Source organism: Vigna umbellata, chromosome 4, assembly GCF_029865625.1.
Source record: "Vigna umbellata cultivar VRB3 chromosome 4, Vumbellata_1.0, whole genome shotgun sequence".
In the NCBI taxonomy this organism is placed as follows: domain Eukaryota; kingdom Viridiplantae; phylum Streptophyta; class Magnoliopsida; order Fabales; family Fabaceae; genus Vigna; species Vigna umbellata.
Genome location: NC_142168.1, coordinates 63,512,947 through 63,534,433, shown reverse-complemented (window position 1 = coordinate 63,534,433; position 21,487 = coordinate 63,512,947). Strand labels below are relative to the sequence as shown.

Below are 21,487 nucleotides of genomic sequence, written 5' to 3'. Positions count from 1 at the left end.
TCTTCTCCTCGCGTTGTCGTGCTCATTACGAACTGTGATTGATTTTTTTCAGTAGTTGTTTAGTTTAGAATAGATGATGAGATTAATCTTCTTAACAAGATATTTTGGGTACTCTGTATTTCTTAATTGACTTAGCCTTGCTGAACGTAAACATAAGGTGTGTTATGGCCTTGTGAAAGTTGTTGTGCTATCACATCCATCATTTGTCCAAGTCAATAACTTCCGAGGTATGAGTTTTCATCAATGTTGATTATTTCTTAATTTACATATTTACATAAAACAAAAAAACAATATATATATATATATATATATATATATTAATTTATTTTTATGACATTTAAAATATTTTGTTAATAGCATTAAATTGTTTCTTAGAAGTAGTGATTCAAAGTCTAGTAAATATTATTCTTGAGCAATGCTATCATAGCTGGTACTTAGTGTTTTATTCACCATTTACTTTTAACATTAAGTAGGTGTACTACTTAGTATTAAATTATTCTAGGTAACAATTTCATAACTAAGTAGGGGAACTACTTAGTTTTAACATTATGTAGTGTATTTCGTTGAATACGGTCACTTGTTCTAACCTTTCAATCCTCTTGGCATGAACAAAGATTTTAATGGATAAATCATGGATAGACATGCCTCGAAATACAAGTCAATATATGAGAGGATTGAATACCTTCTTGGACTTCACATTCACTAATAATGGTGTTAGGGGAAAGATAATATGTCCATGTCAGAAATGCAACTTTAAGAAATTTCAAAATCGTGAAGAAGTATGATCACTTAATTATTAAACCTTTTCCAAAAGGGTATACAGTGTGGCTTCTGCACGGGGAGAGAAGAGTAAATGACGAAGCGCCTCAAGTAATGGTCGAAGCTCCTCAAGTAATGGCCGAAGAAGATGGTGGAAGAGTTGAAATTAATGATAATATGTGTGAAATGATTAATGATGTATTTGCAAATCATTGCTCTAACAACGACATGGCAGATGATGACCAGATGGGTGTAGAGTCAAGCCATACTAAAAGTCATGATGGGATAGATTTTTTGGAATTATAGCAAGATGGACAACAAAGCTTATATGAAGGATGTGATAAATATTCAAAACTTTCTTTCTTGGTGAAGTTATATCACATCAAATGTCTATGCAGAATAAGTGACAAAGCTATGTCCATGATACTGGAGTTGCTAGCAGATGCATTTGAACATGCTAAAATTCCAAATTCATTCTATGAAGCCAAAAAAGCTTGGTCTTCATTACACCAAAATTGATGCTTGCCCAAATGATTGTATATTGCATGTTGGAGAAGACAAAGATAGAGATTCTTGTAAGAAATGCAAGACATCAAGATGGAAGCCAAAAAAGAGAAATACAATTGGTGATGATGTTGTTGTTAATAAGCGAAAGAAGATTCCTACAAAGGTTTTAAGGTATTTTCCTTTGAAGCCTCGATTACTGAGGATGTTTTTGTCGTCTAAAATAGCTGAGCATATAAGATGGCATGCATCAGAAAGTACAGATGAAGGCATGTTAAGACATCCAAGAGATTCTGAAGCATGGAAGAAATTTGACTTGATGCACCCTCAATTTGCCTTAGAGCCTCGAAATGTGATACTCAGTTTATCTATTGATGGGTTCAATCCATATGGCAACTTGAGCACAAATCACAGTATTTGGCCAGTTGTTCTCATACCATACAACCTTCCTCCTTGGATGTGTATGAAACAAAGTTCATTCATTCTATCCATGATCCTTCCTAGAAAGCGAGCACCGAGCAATGATATTGATGTTTACTTATAACCATTAATAGAAGAGTTGAGGAGTTGTGGAACACTGGCATCAAAACTCTTGATTCATATGGGAATGAAGTATTTGATATGCATGCAGCCATATTGTGGACTATTAGTGACTTTCCAAGACTTGGAACCTTATCTGGGTGGAACACACATACAAGATTGGCATGTCCAATATGTAATTTTGATACTACTCCTAAGAAGCTTGTCAAAGGTGGTAAATTTTGTTTTATATAAGTCATTATCGTTGGTTAGATGGAAGACATAGGTTTAGATTGGCTCATTGGAGGTTTGATGGAACTATTGAAAATAGAAGCCAACCAGTGACAATCTCAGGACATGATATCTTACAACAACTTGGTAATGTTCACGGTGAATTTGGGAAAGAACCTATAATTGAAGAAAGCTCAAAAAGACAACGCATCTCTAAGGTAGAGACTCTACAATAGCGAAAGAAAAGTATATTTTTTGACCTTCCTTATTGGGTAGATAACTTATTGCACCATAATCTGGATGTTACGGATATTGAAAAAAATATTTGCGACAATATATTGTTTACATTGTTGAATGATAGTACAAATAATAAATGCAAAGACAATCTAAAGGCAAGAAAGGACTTGCAACTTTGGGGTATAAGACTAGATTTGTGGTCTGACGAGCAATCTAGATATCTTCCTGCTATATATACATTGTCAAATGTAAATAAGGATATGTTTCTGAAAACTTTGAAGAATATAACTGTACCTGATGGTTACTCAAGTAATATCAGTAGATGTGTTGATGTCAAACAACGTAAGATTGGAGGACTAAAAAGTCATGACTCACATGTGTTGATGGAGCAACTTCTCCCTTTGGCAATAAGAAAGACACTCCCTAAAGAAGTCTCGTCTATTTTGATTGATCTATGCTCTTTTTTTAAATAATTATGTAATAAAGTTTTGAAGATAGATGAACTTGTCCAATTACAAGATAGAGTTGTCCTCACATTGTGTCACATGGAGATGTTATTCCCTCCTTCTTTTTTCACAGTGATGGTTCATTTGATTGTGCATTTAGTAGAAGATGTCAAGCTTGGAGGACCTGTTCAATATCGATGGATGTATCCTATTGAGAGGTACTTGGGAAAATTGAAGTCTTATGTGCGTAATAAGGCACAAGCTGAAGGCACATGGTTGAAGAGTGCTTAACTTTTTGTTCTAGGTACTTAGATGGAATTGAGATTGTGTTTAATAGATTGTGTCGTGTTAATGATGAACCAAGCATTAGCTCTTGTACTGTAAGCACTTTATTCCCACCAGTCGGAAAACCAGTTGGAGGTTTCACTTATTTCACTCTATCTACAAAGGAAAAGTTACAGGAACATCGTCGTAGCCTAGCAAATAGTTCCATAGTTGACCCATTTCTTCAGTAAGTATTTTCACTTCGTCAATTCTACTAATTAGTCTTTTATTAGAAAGTAACTATGTATAATTTGGACACTTCGTGTAGGGAATTTAGAGACACTATACAGAGACAATTGAGAAGTCGGAGTCGACAATCATCTTTGATAGACTAGAGAGTTCATAGGGAATTTGCAAATTGCTTTTCACGTCGTGTACGTATATTTATACCAATGAACATTGGTTTCATTCTATGTTATAATTGATAATTGATATGGACATGTTATTTTTTTCCTTTTAGATAAGGAATGACTCAACTAGCCTCCACTCAACTGATTTGAAATTCTTAGCCATGGGTCCGATTGATTGTGCAAAGCGATATAGTGCCTATAATGTTAATGGATTCAAGTTTAGGATCGTGGAGCGTGACATATGGCTTAAAACACAAAATAGTGGAGTGTTTGGTACATTTGGGACAAGGAGTTATGCAAGTAGTAGTGATAATCAAATGCAATTTGGAGGTGTGCCTTATTATGGTCGATTAGTGGACATAATTGAAATAAATTATCATGGTTGTTTCTCAATTGTCTTGTTCAAATGTATGTGGGCTAATACAACAACATGTAAGGGGATTATGACTGATGAGTTGGGATTTACAAGTGTAAGTTTTGGACGCTTGATTCATAGCGGTGATAATGATGATGATGAACCATACATTCAGGCGTCAGAAGCACAAATGGTATATTATGTAGATGATGAGTTTGATAAAAGTTGGTGCATCCCAATACATATAAAGCCTAGAGACTTGTACAACATGGGTGAAGATGATGTTGACAATTTTCATGAATGTGAACCATTTCAACAACAAAATTTAGAAATATTATTTCCAGATGATGAAAGAAATATACCATTAACAAGGTTTTAATTTTAATTATTAGTTATTATATATATTGTTATTCTGTTTATTTTCTTGTTTATTATATTTATAGCTGGTTTAAGTTTTATTTATGTAATTGTTTGTAGAGCACCTGAAGATGAAGAGAATGATAGTTAAGAACAATGAGACACAACATCATACACAAGCACATAATACATGGGGTCATATAGTAAATCATCCACCAGCACCTCAAAGTGCAACACCTAAAGTCCAATCATCTCCATCTCTATCTACGCCTCAAAGAAGTAAGTTCCCTTTACTGATTGTTTAATTAAAATTTATTTATGTTGTTGAAATTTTTTGACATTCATTTATTTGTAGAACATACAAACTAAAGTTACCTCCGACAAGCCATAGCCCATGCACTCTTGGAACCATTCAGCCCCCAAATGCAATTGGTGTTCAATCAGCAAATCAAGTATTTTCGTTTGGTCAACCCCCAAATGAAGTTATCCAGTCACTCGTTGAAGTTGATGTAAGTGTTCTTTCAAATATGTTAAATATGTTCTTTGAAATGATAATATATGTTATCTTAGCATATACTTTGATGAATTTTGATAGTCATGTTGTGACATTTCTAGGAACCACAAGTACACCTTGAAACTAAAACTAATTAGAAAAAAGAATTTGTCAATATAATTTGTTTCTCTGTTGCTTGCATCTGATCTCTATTCCTATCAACTGCATTCATTTAATCTGACATTTAACCTTGTGTAGCAACAAGAAAATTCACATGTACAAGATGAACATGAACAAGATGAAAATCAAGATATTTTGTTGGAAGTGCAACAAGAAAGGTCATCAACATACAAGAGATCATGGTTGGTTGATGTTATTGGTAAGCCACTGTTACTTATATCAATAAATATTGTTGAAGTTCTTTCACACAAGGGTATTTGACACAAATTTGATTTCTTCATAGATGACCAATGCAAGATGACTACCAAACACTTAAAAACAAATGATGTTTGGAATTTGCCTCAAAATGAAAGGATTATTGTACGTTGGAATGAGCAATATCAACCAATTGGAGATGGTGGCACATTATTGAATCGGTTCTTAGGGAGTATTGCTAGAAACTTCAAGGCATTCCCTATTTGTTATTCTACTTGGAAGAAGATTCCTAAAGATTACAAAGAAGACATAATTCATAATACCATTCAAGTAAGTAATGTAAATTTTCAATTCATAATTAAGTTATTTGATAATTGTTGTTGATTTTGATTAAAATATGTTTTGAAGACAAAGTTTGCAGTTAATTCCGATATTCAAATCAATTACATCTTGAAATTACTTAATCATAAATGGAGAGATTCTCAGCAAGAATTGTGGCAACAAAGAGATGATGGCACACGTACTAGAGATGAATTGATTGCCATGGCTCCAGAAGGAATAGATAAAGATCATTGGGCTTCTTTTGTTGATTATCGACTTGATTAAAGAACAAAGGTAAAACCTAAATTTCTTTTCTTAAAATTCTGATATAATTTATTAACTTTTTTTATGATAATGTTAGGAGATTGCCCTAAAAAATAAACACAATAGGACACAACAAACTCTTGCTCACACGGGGGGTTCGAAGAGCATTGCAAGAAAGAGGGAAGAAATGGTGAAGTAATATTGTTCTTCAGTTTTCTATTTCTCATTATATTTATCACACACTTAATATGTGTTTGTTCATTTTCATAGGAAAAAGAGTGTGGAAACAAAGTTAGCAGAGGAGAAGTATGGATAGCTAGCCATAAGAAGACCAACAGAGCTTATGTCAGTGATGAGGCAAGGAAAATTTGTGTAAGTTATCTAAGCCTAATTTTGGTATAGTTACAATTTAAATATGTCATGAAGTTTTTTTTTTCAGTGGCTGAAACTAGTTTTGACTAATTTTCAGAATCTGAATGTAAGACAAACATGTGAACCATGTATTGTAATTTATTTGGTGCTTTAGGTCTTACTATAAGGATTGAATGCATTCTGGTGAATTGTTGTGAAGTAATGTGTTGACAACGATGAAATAAAACCTGTTGAATGGGTACAATTTGTTGAAATTAGTGTCATCCCCTTCATTAGACACTAGAAAACGACACAGCCAGACAAAATAGGAAACCATTTATACATTGTAACCCTCTACATTAAACTCCAAAGCCTTCATAAAAAGTAATAGATAATTGTTTTACATAAGTGAATCCCCTACCCCGCCATAACAGAAGAAAAGAAAACGGAGACTTCATTTTTATTAGGTGAGAGGCTTTGTCTGACAGCGCATAACACCTAGTGGTACCCAACTTTCTTCTCTTTTTTAACTTGTTAGTGTTATCCATATCAAACATAAAATAACCAAAAGTTATGGCAAACAAAGAAAACATAATCTTCACGCATTTTCTCTTTCTTCCATAACACTACAACCAATCATCACTTCCAAACATTTCACACCTTTCTCATACTGCAATTATCCTTCATTGCACTTACTGTCTTTTCCTTACTGCAAACCACAAAATCATCATATTTATAACATAAGTAAAAGACATGAATCAGATACTTGTAGGCCCTATAATTCGTTTATGAAATGATTAACGACTCTGCACACAGAGTGTTTCTTTTCCTTAAACCGTAAACTCATTTCTCCAATCATCATTCCTTTGTACCCTCTCCATCAAGTATAGAAGAAATGATTAACAACCATTTATTACAAAAAAATATATAAGACAATACATAAAGTAAAAAAGGTATACATCATCATGCCAACAAATATTTCTCCATAACAAAAATTGTTGAACTATTGAATAATCTTACTGTATTGAATAATCCGTAAAGCAGTAGACATTAATTCCTTAAGAAACTGTTGAACTTTCTCAGTAGCATGTTATTCAAACACTATGGCCACATTAGTGAAATTCTCTACTTTGAGTAAGACTAACTATTTAAGTACTGGAATCACATTTAACTATTTGAGTTATATACAATTTTTCATTTTCTTTGTTGTATTTTTGCTCCTCTTAACAAAGGAATCTCACTTATTTATGTATGGCCTTGTTGTTTTGGAATTATGCACTTGTTTTCTTTGATTTAGACAATTTCACTATTTTATTAAATGTTGAATGTAGGAACAAATTGAAGCATATGAATCCACAACATCGTCTCAATCAAAAAAAATATCCAATTCAGATTCATTAGCTCATGCTTTAGGAATCCAAGAGCATTGTGGACGCGTTCGCGGTCTAGGTTTGGGTCCTTGCCCATCTAAAGTCTTTAGAGTCAAAGTTCGTTCTCATAGTGGATCATCTTTAGTTGCCCCTTCTAATGATGAATTACAAACTCAGGTTAATGAATATTTTATCAATTACTTGATTTGTTCCTTTTATGATTAACTTGTTAGGTATCATTTTTCTTACTTTTTAAATAATTTCATGTGTTACAGGTATCTTCATTGACATCACAAGTCAATGACATGACATCACAATTGCCTTCAAAGTTTGCCGCATTTCAACCATCGGTAATAATTGCTAAATCTATTTTTATGATTTTTTTTAAATATATAACCAACTAACTATTATGTTATATTGTAGGTATCTGATCAAGGAAGCGTGTCAAACGATGAGTGTAATGAAGATCAAGAAAATTAGACATGCATGAACAATTAGTTATGTCTGGATTGATATGCAATATATGAATTTTTGAGGATGCAAATATCACCTGCCATCCTTTTAATTGTGTATGTATTGATATGCTAGTATCTTTAAGTGATTTTATTCACATGCACTATGCAGTCACCAGTAGCAAAATTAGTAACAAGTTTGAGCATGATAGTGTCAATAACTTGATTAGTAGCTGACATACTCTTTATACTCATCATGACACTGATTACAAATAAGAAATTTGAGAAAATTTGAATTTAGATATCCTATTTTAAAAGCAATATCACCTCTTCACCTACTTGATTATATTAGAATCTTGTCCTTAATGTTGTATAGTTTTTACTCGTCTTTAATTTAATCACCACATCTTCTTTTAAATCAGTTTTCCCATTCTCAAATGTTTTGAAATTAATTTCTTCTGCTAATATAGTCCATATAAGACATTTTACATTGATCGACAGAACATTTAAAGAAGCACCTACCAAATTGAAAAAGGTGCACATAATTTGGTGAAATTGGCCATTTCAATAAAGAAGTAATATATAGACAAAAGAAATTTCTAGCAGGTTATCCAGATGAAAGTGTTATGATAGAAAATGACGAAGGGAACTATTTCAACAATTTTTTAAGTGTGAAGACAGATTTAAAGAGCAAAAAAAAAATGTTAAGGAACTAAAACTTTAATTTAACCTTTACGTCTTTAATTAGCTAAACATGAAAAACTAATTTGAACTAGAAGCATGGAGTAACAGATGTCACGACCAATAAAAATTTGAGCTATCACTACATTTTCGACAGTTTTGTAGGAAACCCCTAGAAATAGAGACGGTTAAAAGAAACTCCGGCTATTCCCAACGGTTTGCAAAAACTCCTAGAAATAGTGGCAGTTTTTCCATAACCCCGGGAAATTGTGGCGGTTTCATACAAAACCGCCAGTAATGCTTAACGACATTGCTTTTCCCCGAGACTTTTGTAATCGTGGAAAACAAATTTTCCAAGGGTTAAAACCGCTGGAACGCTAAAAATAATCCCTGAAAAAATTATAATATTTTGTAGTGGAAGATGCATATTTTATTTTTTAATAATGTATTATTTGTTAATTTTCAATTTTATAATAACGTACATTAATTATAATAAACAATTGGTTTGTTATAATTAATGTTAATGATAATTAATTGATAATATAAGATACTATACGTTTTATATATAATGATTTGACTATAACTATTCAACGTTAGACTTCGTAAAGAGTTTTAATTAAGTGATTTAAGAACTAGTATTTCACACCGTATAAATTATATTGAATATAGGATATATATTTGGATTACAATGTTAAAGAAAACTTAATAATATTCTAAAATTTCTTATAAAATATTTTATTTTTAATATTTTTATTATGGATATAACAATAAAAAGAAATAGATAAAAGGTTTTGGAATATTTTTTTTAAATATAACTAAAATTAATTTTAATTTGTTACAAAATCACTAGGAGTTAATGAATTAGAAATAGTATAACACCCGAAATTCTCACACTGAAATTTAATAGATAATATAATTATTGTACATTTATTTTACTATCATGTGTCGCGTATAAAGAGTGTATACTGAAAAATACATTATGCTTTCAAACATCACATAAAACACTCATAATTTTTTTTTCTTTCTTCTTAAACTATTCTTCATTTTTCTGCTGCATCCTGCTTAACTTGTATTGGTTCAGAAGTCGTCCCTCAACCTCTGTATAACATATACATTATTATTATACATAATACATTCACCATTATTATACATAATAAATTCATGTAATATGCAACTATTATAATAGACTCTATGATTCGGATAAATTAATAGAAAAATCTTTTCTTAGAGACCATGTTATATATATATATATAGATATATATATATGAATAAAAATAAATATATTATTTTTAAGACGTATTAATTAAATATATTTTATGATATTGAATATTATTTAAATATGAATAATATCATTATAATATGAATTGATTATCTATGCACCAATTATATATAGTCACGTATAATTGATATTATAACATTGCGCATTTAACAAAACAAATAAAGATAATCTACATAAAAACTAAGAGTAATATTACAACACACATTAAATAATCCAAAAATATAATAGAACAAAAAACTATTAATTATAAAGAAATTATTTACACTTTTATAATATTACATTAATTACTTTTTATTAAACAATGCAAATATATATATATATATATATATATATATATATTAAATCAAATTTTATATAAACAATTTAAATACTATATTTAAATATACAACACATAGTCAAAAATTACATTAATTGAATATATTAATTATATATTAAAATAAGATGTAAATTAATGATATGTTTTAAATGAAAACATATTTTATTGACTAACTATTTTTAAAAACGAAAAAGTATAAAAATAAATTATTTCTAAATTCGTGTTTAGATTTCAAAATTTAAATATTGTATTTTAAATATTAAAATAGTCAAAATTTAACTTCAAAGTAATTATATCTTAACGTAATAAATAAGTTATTAATAATTTTATTATTAAATAGATTTAATTGACTAACTCTTTTTAAATGTGAAAGCGTATAATAGTTTTTTATAACATAACTACTTTTGAATACAACTAATTGTCTTATTTCATTATTTTTGGAATTCATTAGTCTATCAAAATTCACTTAGGCTATCAATATATATATATATATATACACGTATTAAAAAAATATATTAACAATTTAAATACTATATTTAAATATATGACACATAGTCAAAAATATATTAGTTGAATATGTTAATTATATACTAAAATAATATATAAATTAAAGATATATTTTACACTTTTGTAATATTACATTAACTAATTTTTTATTGAACAATGTAAATATATATATATATATATATATATATATATATATATATATATATATATATATATATATATTAAATAAATCTTTATATTAACAATTTAAATACTATATTTAAATATATGATACATAGTCAAAAACTACATTAGTTGAATATGATAATTATATATTAAAATAATATATAAATTAATGATATATATTAATTAAAATATATTTTTTGACTAAATATTTTTAAAAATGAAAAAGTATAAAAAAAATTCCTTATAAATTTGGGTTTAGCTTTCAATATTCAAATATACTAATTTAAATATTAAAAATAGTAATTATATATTAGAATAATAAATAAGTTATTAATATTTTTCCTATTAAATAGATTTTATTGACTAACTATTTTTAAATGTGAAAAAGTATAATAGTGTTTCTCTATAAATTCATGGTTAGCTTTCTTAAAACAATACAAAAGACTTTATCTTCTATTCAAATTTAGAATCCTTAAAAAATACTAAGAAAAAAGATATGGGAAAAGTTGAGATAAAAGCTATTGGAGTTTTAATTATGGTCATGATTCTTTTGGGTTTTTCACATGCTGAATTAAATGGAAAAACTGATGATTTGTTTTGCCAAGAAAAATGTGCATTCAAATGTTATTCTGAACAACCACTCCCTATACTATATAAAAATTGTATTAAGGATTGCGAATCACACTGCAATAAATTATCCTCTGATCCTGTTTACAAATGTTTTACTACTTGTGACTTAATGAAGTCCATTGCCTACAACACTGGTATGCGCTCTCTCAAAATAATCACTTGTTTCCATAGTTTTATATTTCTATTTAGATTTCATTTTATTAAATATTTTTTCATAACTTTGATAATTACCTTTCCTATTGCTTTTAATTTTAACCAATTACTTTACTTTCTTATCAGGAGCTCATGGTCTTGCACATAACATGATGAATACATGCATGCAAGAGTGTAGAAAAAAGTTATAATTTGTAAGAAGAACTTTAGAGTGAAAAATTGATAGAAGAAATTGTATTCCTACAAAATTTTAAAAAATAATCATGACCAATAAACAATATTGAGTTATTTTCATACTTATTGTTGATCTACTTTCTTCTATCTTATGTCTTCCTCTTTACTATTGTAACTTGAGTATTAATAATATTAATAAAATAAAATAATTTTTTAACAACATTATCATCAATTTCCATTAAGGAAGAAAATTAAAAAATATTCTAAAGAAAGTGATAATTAAGGTTTGTGAGGAGGGCATTAAGATATAATGTGAATTAAAATCATCAATACGACCTGTCCTTAATAGAACTGATCTTATTATAGGAATTTCGTACTTTTGTCGGATCTTCCTATCTCCTGATCGAACTTGTGTAGGTAGATGTTGCACAGTATAAATATATTATTTTTAGGACGTATTAATTCAATATATTTTATTGATTTAATTGAGTGTTGTTTTTTTTTAATTTTAATATTTTAATTGAATTTTCATTGGAAGGTAATTTTCTTAAATTTTTAAAATATTTAAAATAAATTTGCATTGTTTAAAATTTAGAACTTAAATAAAAATATTCAAATTTGTAAAAACTTAAAATTTAATTTATTATTTTAAATTATCTATGAGTCAAACTATGGACCTTTATCAGATAATATTATGTCTAATTAGAAGATGCATATTTTGTTTTTTAATAATGTATTATTTGTTAACTGTCAATTTTATAATAACGTACATTAATTATAATAAACAATTGATTTGTTATAATTAATGTTAATGATAATAAATTGATAATATAAAATACTGTACGTTTTATATATAATGATTTGATTATAACTAATCAACATTAACATTAGACTTCGTAAAGAGTTTTAATAAAGTGATTTAAGAATTATTGAATATAGGATATATATTTGGATTACAATGTTAAAGAAATCTTAATAATATTCTAAAATTTCATATAAAATATTTTATTTTTAATATTTTTATTATGGATATAACAATACAAATAAATAGATAAAGGGTTTTGGAATCATTCTAGTCCGGACGAGTCGGTTTATAAGCAACAAGTTTTGTGATGTCATGTTATCATGTTTGAGTAAATTTTGCATGTCGTGTGTGATTGAATAACATGTTTTTTATATCTAGCTCACCCTTGCTTGTTTGCATTGCTTATGTATGTTTCTTCTTGCGATGATTATCCACTTGGATGGGAGCAGATGGCGAGGAGGTTTCATTGGAGATGACTTTGGAGATTGAGGACAATGTTGTTCCCTAGTCTCCTAGGATGTTATTAGTTATTCTCTGTATTTTGAAATATTGTTTCCTTTTCACCTTACAGTTTAGATTCTTTGGAGTTGAAGTTTTAAGTTCTGAAGTTAATTTGAGGAGGACTATAATCTTAAGTACTCTTAACTGCTTTCCTATATTATGCATGATGACGTCTTTATTATATATCCTTTCTGTATAATTGGGATGTCAGAATACATAATAGTCACGTATAATTGATATTATAACATTTTGCATTTAACAAAAGAAATGAAGATAATCTGCATAAAAACTAAGAGTTATATTACAACTACATGGACACATTAAATAATCCAAAAATAAAATAGAACAAAAAACTATTAATTGTAAATAAATTATTTACACTTTTATAATATTACATTAATTAATTTTTTATTAAAAAATGAAAATATATATATTAAACCAAATTTTATGTAAACAATTTAAATACTATATTTAAATATACGACACATAGTCAAAAATTACATTAAATATATTAATTATATATTAAAATAAGATGTAAATTAATGATATCTTTTTAATGAAAACATATTTTATTGACTACCTATTTTGAAAAACGAAAAAGTATAAAAATAAATTCTTTTAAATTCGTGTTTAGATTTCAATATTTTAATATTGTATTTTAAATATTAAAATAGTCAAAATTTACCTTCAAAGTAATTATATCTTAACGTATATTAATATTTTTATTATTAAATAGATTTAATTGACTAACTATTTTTAAATGAGAAAGCGTATAATAGTTTTCTATAACATAACTACTTTTGAATACAACTAATTGTCTTATTTCATTATGTTTTGGAATTCACTTAGTCTATCGTTATACTTTAAATATATATTACCTTTAATATTATTTAAAATGTTTTCATATTGGTGTTTCATAAATAATAATTTAATAAATTTTTATAATTTAGATATTACCTTTTTATATCATTAAAAAATGGCAATAGAAACTTATAAAATAATATCATTATAATATGATTATCCACTATGTACCACTATGATATTACAACATTGCGGATTTAACAAAAAAAATAAAGATAACACTCTGCATAAAAAATAAAAATTATATTACAACAACATAGACACATTATAGAATCCCAAAATAAAATAGAACAAAAAACATTAATTATAAAGTAACTATTTACACTTTTGTAATATTACATTAACCAAATTTTTATTGAACAATGTAAATATATATATATATATATATATATATATATATATATATATATATATATATATATATATATATACGTATTAAAAAATTTATATTAACAATTTAAATACTATATTTAAATATATGACACATAGTAAAAAACGATATTAATTGAATATGTTAATTATATACTAAAATAATATATAGATTAATGATATATTTTTAATTAAAATATATTTAATTGACTAAATATTTTTAAAAATGAAAAAGTATAAAAAAATATTCCTTATAAATTTGATTTAGATCTCAATATTTAAATATTGTAATTTAAATATGAAACATAATAATTATATGTTAAAACAATAAATAAGTTATTAATATTTTTCCTATTAAATAGATTTTATTGAGTAACTATTTTTAACCGTGAAAACTATAATAATTTTTTTTCTATAAATTAATGGTTAGCTTTCTTAAAATAATACAAAAGACTTTATCTTTTATTCAAATTTTGAATCCTTAAAAAATACCTAAAAAAGATATAGGAAAAACAGATAAAAACTATTGGAGTTTTAATTAAGGTCGTGATTCTTTTGGGTTTAATTAAATGGAAAAATTCATGCAAAGTTAAATGTATATTTGTGATCCTGTTCAAATGTGATCCTGAAAAACCATTTCCTCTATTATATAGAAAATGTATTTAGGATTTCGAATCACACTACAACAAATTATCATGTGATCCTATTTAAAAATGTTTTACTAGTTATGACTTAATAAAGTCCATTGCCTACAACACTGGTATGCGCTCTTTCAAACTAGATATTTGTTTCCATAGTTTTACATTTTTATTTACATTTTGTTTTATTAAATATGTTTTCATAACTTTGATAATTTCCTTTTTGTTTCGGTTTAATGGGGTCTGAGGTTGTCCGTCTTCAATCCTAGCCTCTTTTGCCAGTAGATATGAGTTTCACTATGCCAATCCGTTCGTCCAGTATTTAAGTTTTCCTCCCGGTCAGAGTGGTCTTGTAGAAAATACTCCGACACTCAAGTAAGAAAAAACTGCCCCTTGTGTATCCTGATAGTAATTTGGAATAAAGATGATTTTACCTGAACATTAATATTGTATTTATTGGCCTCATAGTTGTCCAGCCCATTAATTATATTAATTATTCATTAATACAATATATTTGTGCAATATAATCTGTCAATCACCCATAAAATATCATATATTTGCCTTTGATATGGTCATGATTCTTTTAGGTTTTTCACATGCTGAATTAAATGGAAAAACTGATGGCTATTTATGCCAAGCTAAATTACATTCAAATGTTATTCTGAACAACCACTCCCGATATTATATAAAAGGTTTAAACCCTCCCTTGGTCCTCAATTTTGTATGGAAATCTCAGTTCGGTCCTCATGTTTTCAACTATTTGAATTGGGTCATAATTTTTGTAAAAATGAACACATTGTACCCTAACCGTTAAGTGGTGTGAGACGACGTTAAATTAAGACCACGTGGTGCACAGAGAATGTGGTGATGTGTGTTGATGACTTACGTGAAGTGTTTTGATTAAATAAATAGTGCTGATGTGGCATTATTTATTACCCTTATTCAGTTTAAGATATCAGAATTAGGGATTTGAAATTGGAATTGGGGATTTCATTTCCTTGTTGCGAGACGAAGCGGAAGACGATGACCAACTGCAATTTTGGACAAGACGAAGAGAATCCAGCCGATAGTTGACACGAACTAAGGTAAGGTATTTCGTTTCGTCTTTGGTTTTCTGTTTGAACGCATAAATTTCTTTTTGCTTTTACGAACATGTGCGTCTTCGACAATTGGGTTTTTGTTTTTGTCGGTAACAATTTTTATAATGATTTGTGGTCCCCATTTTGCATGTTCAATTTTTACATTGTAGTTTAGACATTGTGGTCCCGAATTTTGTTTGTTGAATTGTTTATCAGCTGTCGTGGTCCCCTGTCTGTGAGTGGGGATGTTACTTTGTTCCATGTCCCCCTGTCTGTGTCGGTGTGAGTGTTTAGTTAGTGAGTGTTCCCGTAGTGGTAGGACTGTAATAATCCAAAGACTTGTTAACCCCCATAATGTACAGGTTATAAAAGCCACTTGCTCATATGGATGAGGAACGTATTAAGGTGGTGGTCCACCATTGTGGAGATTTTGTCAGTGATGATAATGGGCAGTTAAAATTTGAAGGAGAGAGAGCAGAATGGTCTTGTGACCCAGACCTGTGGAGCTATTTTGGCATAGTAGCCTCTGTCAAAGAATTAGGTCATATGGACATCAAAGAATTATGGTACGGTTTAGGAGGTCAGTCTCTGGACCTAGATAGGTTAGAATTATTAACTGATGATAGGGTGCCATGCATATGTTGAACATTGCTAGGTTAAATGATGAAGTTCATCTGTATGTGGTTCATAATATGATGGAAATGGAAATAATAGAAATGATTGATTGGATTGGTGGTCATCTTGATGATGAAGGTGATGTTGCAACACAAGTGGAGGAGGTTGAGGTTGTTGGTGATGGTCAACTTGGAACATAAATGGTGGAGGGTGAGGGGGATGCCCATGAGGGTGATGGTCAGGTCCATACTGAAGTTGGAACAGATATGGTGGAGGGTGAGGGGGATGCCCATGAGGGTGATGGTGAGGATCATACTGAAGTTGGAACAAAAATGGTTGAGGGTGAGGGTGATGCCCATGAGGGTGATGGTGAGGATCATACTGAAGTTGGAACAAAAATGGTTGAGGGAGAGGGTGATGCCCATGAGGGTGATGGTGAGGATGTTGAGGTCCATGAGGTTGAGGATGGTGAGGTCCATCATGTACAGGAAGCTGAGGTACATGATGTACATGATTTTGAGCTAGAGGATTTAGGAGAGGATGATGATGTAGAGGACAGTGAGGGTGATGATGTACATGAGGCAGAGACTGAGGACGAAGATGTAGGTTGAGTGAAGAAAGTCTAATTGATGTCAGCGTGCATTGTGACATTGGGACTTCTAAAGGAAATGTGAGACAAGAAGCTTCCAGTGCAGTACTTGAGTCTTCACGGTCAACAGATAATGATTGTACTCATGATGTCCGTTGGTTGTCTTACAATGAGTGGCTATCAGAGGAGTTGATTAGTGGATCAGATAGTGAGGACAATGATGGGTCCACTAAGATAAGGTTTCCCACTTTTAGTATGCCTAAAACTTTGGAGGGTTATAAATGGGAAGTAGGAACCTATTTTGCTGAGAAAAATGAATTCACAGATGCCATAAGAACTTATGCACTAAGTAATGGGAGAAGTTTAAAATTTATTAAGAATGACAAGAAAAGGATTTTTGTGAAGTGCTTGGGTGGAAGAGGAAATTGTAAATGGTATGCCTATTGTTCCTTTAGGAGTGATGTCAATGCATGGACTCTAAGAAAATTTTTTGATGTTCATAGCTGTAGTAGAGATTTCAATGTAAAGTTGATGACTTCAAAGTGGTTGAGTCAAAGGATGGAGAAAACTGTGAGAGAAAACCCTACAATGAAGGTCATGGACATTAGGGACAAAGTCACTAGGAAATGGAATGTAGGAATTTCAAGAAATATGGCTTTTAGGACAAGAGCCATGGCAAACGATAAGGTTGAAGGGTCATTCAAAGATCAATTTAGAAGACTTCATGATTATGGTCATGAGCTGTTGAAAACAAATCCAGGTACAACAATACAAATTAAAGTTGATAATAGTAATGGTGAGGTCATATTCCAAAGATTTTATGCATGCTTGAAGGCATGCAAGGATAACTTCATTTGTTGTAGACCTATTATTGGGTTAGATGGATGCTTTTTGAAAGGCAAGTATGGAGGGGAGTTACTAATAGCAGTGGGAAGAGATGGAAATGAACAAATGTTGCCCATAGCATATGCTGTTGTTGAGGTAGAAAACAAAGACTCCTGGACTTGGTTCTTGGAGCACCTTATTGAGGACCTTGGTGGGGCAGCTGTATGTGCATGATGCACATTTATTTCAGACCAACAAAAGGTCAGTCCATGTTCAATATCTTGTACATATAACTGAATATCTTCATTACACAAATGTTAATTAAAATATCTTGAATATGTCAGGGTCTTTTGCCAGTTATCCAAGATCTTCTGTCTGGTGTAGAACAAAGATTTTGTGTTATGCATTTATATTCGAACTTCAGAAAAAAAAAATTCCTAGAAAAAACCTTAAACGTCTCATGTGGAGGGCAACAACAACCACACATCCACAACAATGGGAGGCTGAAATGAGGAATATTAAAGACATAAATTTAGACGCATTTAAATATTTGCTTGCCATCCCACCTAGGTATGTATTAAGTCTTATAATTATTTGATAAACTCACAGTTCACATTTACATACTTGACTAGTTATATTCACTTACCCCAGGTTTTGGTTAAGATCTAGATTCACCTCTAGATCACAATGTGACACTCTCTTGAACAACATGTTTGAGGGCTTTAATAGTGTGCTAGTTAATAGTAGGTCTAAGCCTATTATTAGCATGTTAGAAGACATTAGGGTTTACATAATGAAGAGATGGGCTGCCAACAGGACAAAGATGACATCATATCAAGGTTCAATCTTCCCCAAGGTTTTTAAAAGATTTCAGAAGGAGTCCTGGTTAACGAGATATTGGTTACCAAGGTAACTTTTATGATGTGTGTTTTCATTCATGTTAAGTTTGTTTCCATTTATATTGATCCACCTAATTGTGTTTCGAATTGTGTATTAAATACAGGTGGTCAAGAGAAAAATTATTTGAAGTGAAACATGTTTCACAATTTGGTCAGCAATTTGTTGTGAATGTTGACAATTTGGTCAGCAATTTGTTGTGAATGTAGAACTCCTTTTTGTTGAATAGGAGCTCCTCTTTCACTGTTTAGTTCATTATCACTTGTAGCCATATTTTCAATGATTTCTGTAGCTTCCTCTGGAGTTTTCCATTTGATATTTCCTCCAGCTGAGGCATCAAGCATCATCTTGGTTTGTGAACCAAGACCTCCAAGGAAGATTAGGACTACTTCCACTTCGTTAAATCCATGCGTGAGAGTCTTTCTTAATAGGCTTTTATATCTATCCCATGCATGCCCCAGTGATTCTTCCATGCCTTGTCTAAATGAAGAGATCTCGTGCTTCCCTTTGTTGATTTTAAAGCTTTGTTGCTGCCATTGTTGTTGTGGTTGGTTCTCAAATTGTCCGGCAGCTTGCCAAAATTGGCTTTGATCCATGCTTGAGTCATGTTCCCACCAGTGGTTGAGATTACTTTGGTAGAATTGAGTGCCCATATAGTTAAATTCTTGACCAAATTGCATTCTGCAGACATTAGGCACAAAACCCTAAAAACAATTGTTAGCACAAAAAGATAGAGAAAAAAAAATCAAAGGATATAATTGAAAAGATAAGAAGATAGGAAATAAAAACAAAAAAATAAAAACAGAAAAAGAAAATAAAATAAAATAAAAACAGAAAATAAAATAAAATAAAATAAAAATAAAATAATAACCAAAAAAAATAAAAACAGAAAATAAAAACAGAAATTCAAAATTAAAGTCAAAGATAATCAATAATCACACAAATTAACCAGTTAAACCACGAGTCCCCGGCAACGGTGCCAAAAACTTGATGGACAAATTTATGAACACCAAATTATGATGTCACAAACTTGTTTTTCAATCGGCAAGTGTCGCAACCGGAATCGCGACGGGACGACGATCCAAAAAAGAAACGAGTTTCGAGAAGAGATTTGGAGTCGCCACCATAGTTTATTTTGGAAAACTACGGAAAAACCATAAAAAGGATAAGGCATGGTCTACAAGAACCAGATTCTAGGCTCGGGAGTCGGTTACGTGTAGGGAAGGTATTAGCACCCTACAACGCCTGCCCTAAGGCAGTACCTTTAACTAAATACGCGAATATGATGTGGTTTTCAAAATGTTTAACTATCCCCTAAAATAAGACTCTAAAGAAACAAAATGTATTTTTTAGTTTTTTGGGCCCGACAAGGATTGACCTTGCTCCTACGTATTCTCATTTAGAATGAGAAATCAGGGTTACGTAGTTCTTTTTGAATCTGTTTGAGAAATTTGTTTGGAAATTGTTTGAAAATTTGTTTTGAAATGATTTTGAATTTTTGGGAAGTGAACCTGACAAGGACTAGCCTTGCTCCTACGTATCTCCACTTTTGATGGAGAATCAAGGATAACGTAGTTCTGGGTAGAAATTGTCTGTTGCTTTGAAATTGTTGATGTTTTTAGTTTTTGAAAATTTTATATATTTTTTTGATATTTTTATAAAATAAACGAAAAAGGTATTTAGCACAAGGACGATGCGTGCGATCACACGTGTGCTCAACCTTTAAAATATTTTTTGTAATTTTATTTAAGAAAGAAGAAAAGGTTTTAGCACAAGGACGACGCGAGCGGTCACACGTGTGCTTAACCTTTAAAACGTATTTTTTTGTAATTTTATAAGGAAGAAGAAAAGGTTTTTAGCACAAGGATGACGCGAGCGGTCACACGTGTGCTTAAACCTTTAAACGTACTTTTTTGTAATTTTATAAGAAAGAAGAAAAGGTTTTAGCACAAGGACGCGCGAGCGGTCACACGTGTGCTTAACCTTTAAAACGTATTTTTTGTAACTTTACGAGGAAGAAGAAAAGGTTTTTAGCACAAGGACGACGCGAGCGGTCACACGTGTGCTTAAACCTTTAAACGTATTTTTTGTAATTTTTATAAGAAAGAATAAAAGGTTTTTAGCACAAGGACGACACGAGCGGTCACACGTGTGCTTAAACCTTTAAACGTATTTTTTGTAATTTTTTTTTATATAAATATTTTATTTTTTATGTATTTTAAAATAAATAGATATTTAGAATAAAATAAAAACAATAAAAAACCATAACAACAATAAAAAAACAAATAGAATAAAACAAATGAAGGAACAAAATAAATAAAGAAAAGCAAATAAATAAATAAGTAATAAAAATAAAACAAATGGTGAGGAAGCCCACATGAAAAAAAAAAAATGGGGTGTCTAAACTAATTTTCCTTCTATAAACAGATGAAGCCTAAGCCCAAACTGAAAGGGGGTGAGGAAGTGAGAATAGGGGGTGCAGGCAAGAAAAAGAATCTTATTTCTTTTGTTATTATTTTTTAAGAACAGGATGGGCCTGAACCCAGGTCAAGAGAACGTATGGGGGTGCGTGGGTGAAAAATGAGGGCTGCGCGAAGGAGAAAGCGTTTTTATTTGTTAGGAACAGAACGGGCCTGAGCCCAAAGTAGGGGATGGACGTATGGGTGCACGGGTGAGAGATGAGATGCACGTAGTA

General features: G+C 30.2%; 1 protein-coding gene and 2 pseudogenes across 3 annotated transcripts; all 3 read left to right on the top strand.

Moving 5' to 3' along the window:
* Positions 1-323: 323 nt before the first annotated feature.
* LOC148200885 (uncharacterized) lies at positions 324-2,249 on the top strand (annotated as a pseudogene).
* Positions 2,250-2,510: 261 nt separating this feature from the next.
* On the top strand, positions 2,511-3,403 carry LOC148200884 (uncharacterized; annotated as a pseudogene).
* A 1-nt stretch (position 3,404) lies between these two features.
* On the top strand, positions 3,405-8,029 carry LOC148200883 (uncharacterized). 3 transcript variants are annotated; one of them, XR_015786023.1, is made up of 11 exons: positions 3,405-4,097; positions 4,203-4,361; positions 4,438-4,591; positions 4,834-4,954; positions 5,039-5,280; positions 5,359-5,565; positions 5,633-5,725; positions 5,806-5,907; positions 7,218-7,433; positions 7,532-7,606; positions 7,680-8,029. XR_015786023.1 is itself a non-coding variant. In XM_088113448.1 (9 exons), exons 5-9 carry the CDS (start codon positions 5,723-5,725, stop codon positions 7,734-7,736), a joined length of 453 nt encoding a protein of 150 aa, XP_087969574.1. In that variant the 5' UTR covers positions 4,444-4,591; positions 4,834-4,954; positions 5,039-5,280; positions 5,359-5,565; positions 5,633-5,722; the 3' UTR covers positions 7,737-8,029. The 3 variants fall into 3 exon arrangements, 1 of the variants encoding a protein (XP_087969574.1); XR_015786024.1 differs by lacking the exon at positions 7,218-7,433; XM_088113448.1 differs by lacking the exons at positions 3,405-4,097; positions 4,203-4,361 and having other exon boundaries at positions 4,444-4,591.
* The last annotated feature ends 13,458 nt before the right edge of the window (positions 8,030-21,487 follow it).

Coding starts and splice junctions, on each gene's coding strand:
- LOC148200883 (XM_088113448.1), top strand. Junction 7,434..7,531: donor ATGATGAATTACAAACTCAG/GTTAATGAATAT, acceptor CATGTGTTACAG/GTATCTTCATTGACATCACA. Junction 7,607..7,679: donor TTGCCGCATTTCAACCATCG/GTAATAATTGCT, acceptor GTTATATTGTAG/GTATCTGATCAAGGAAGCGT.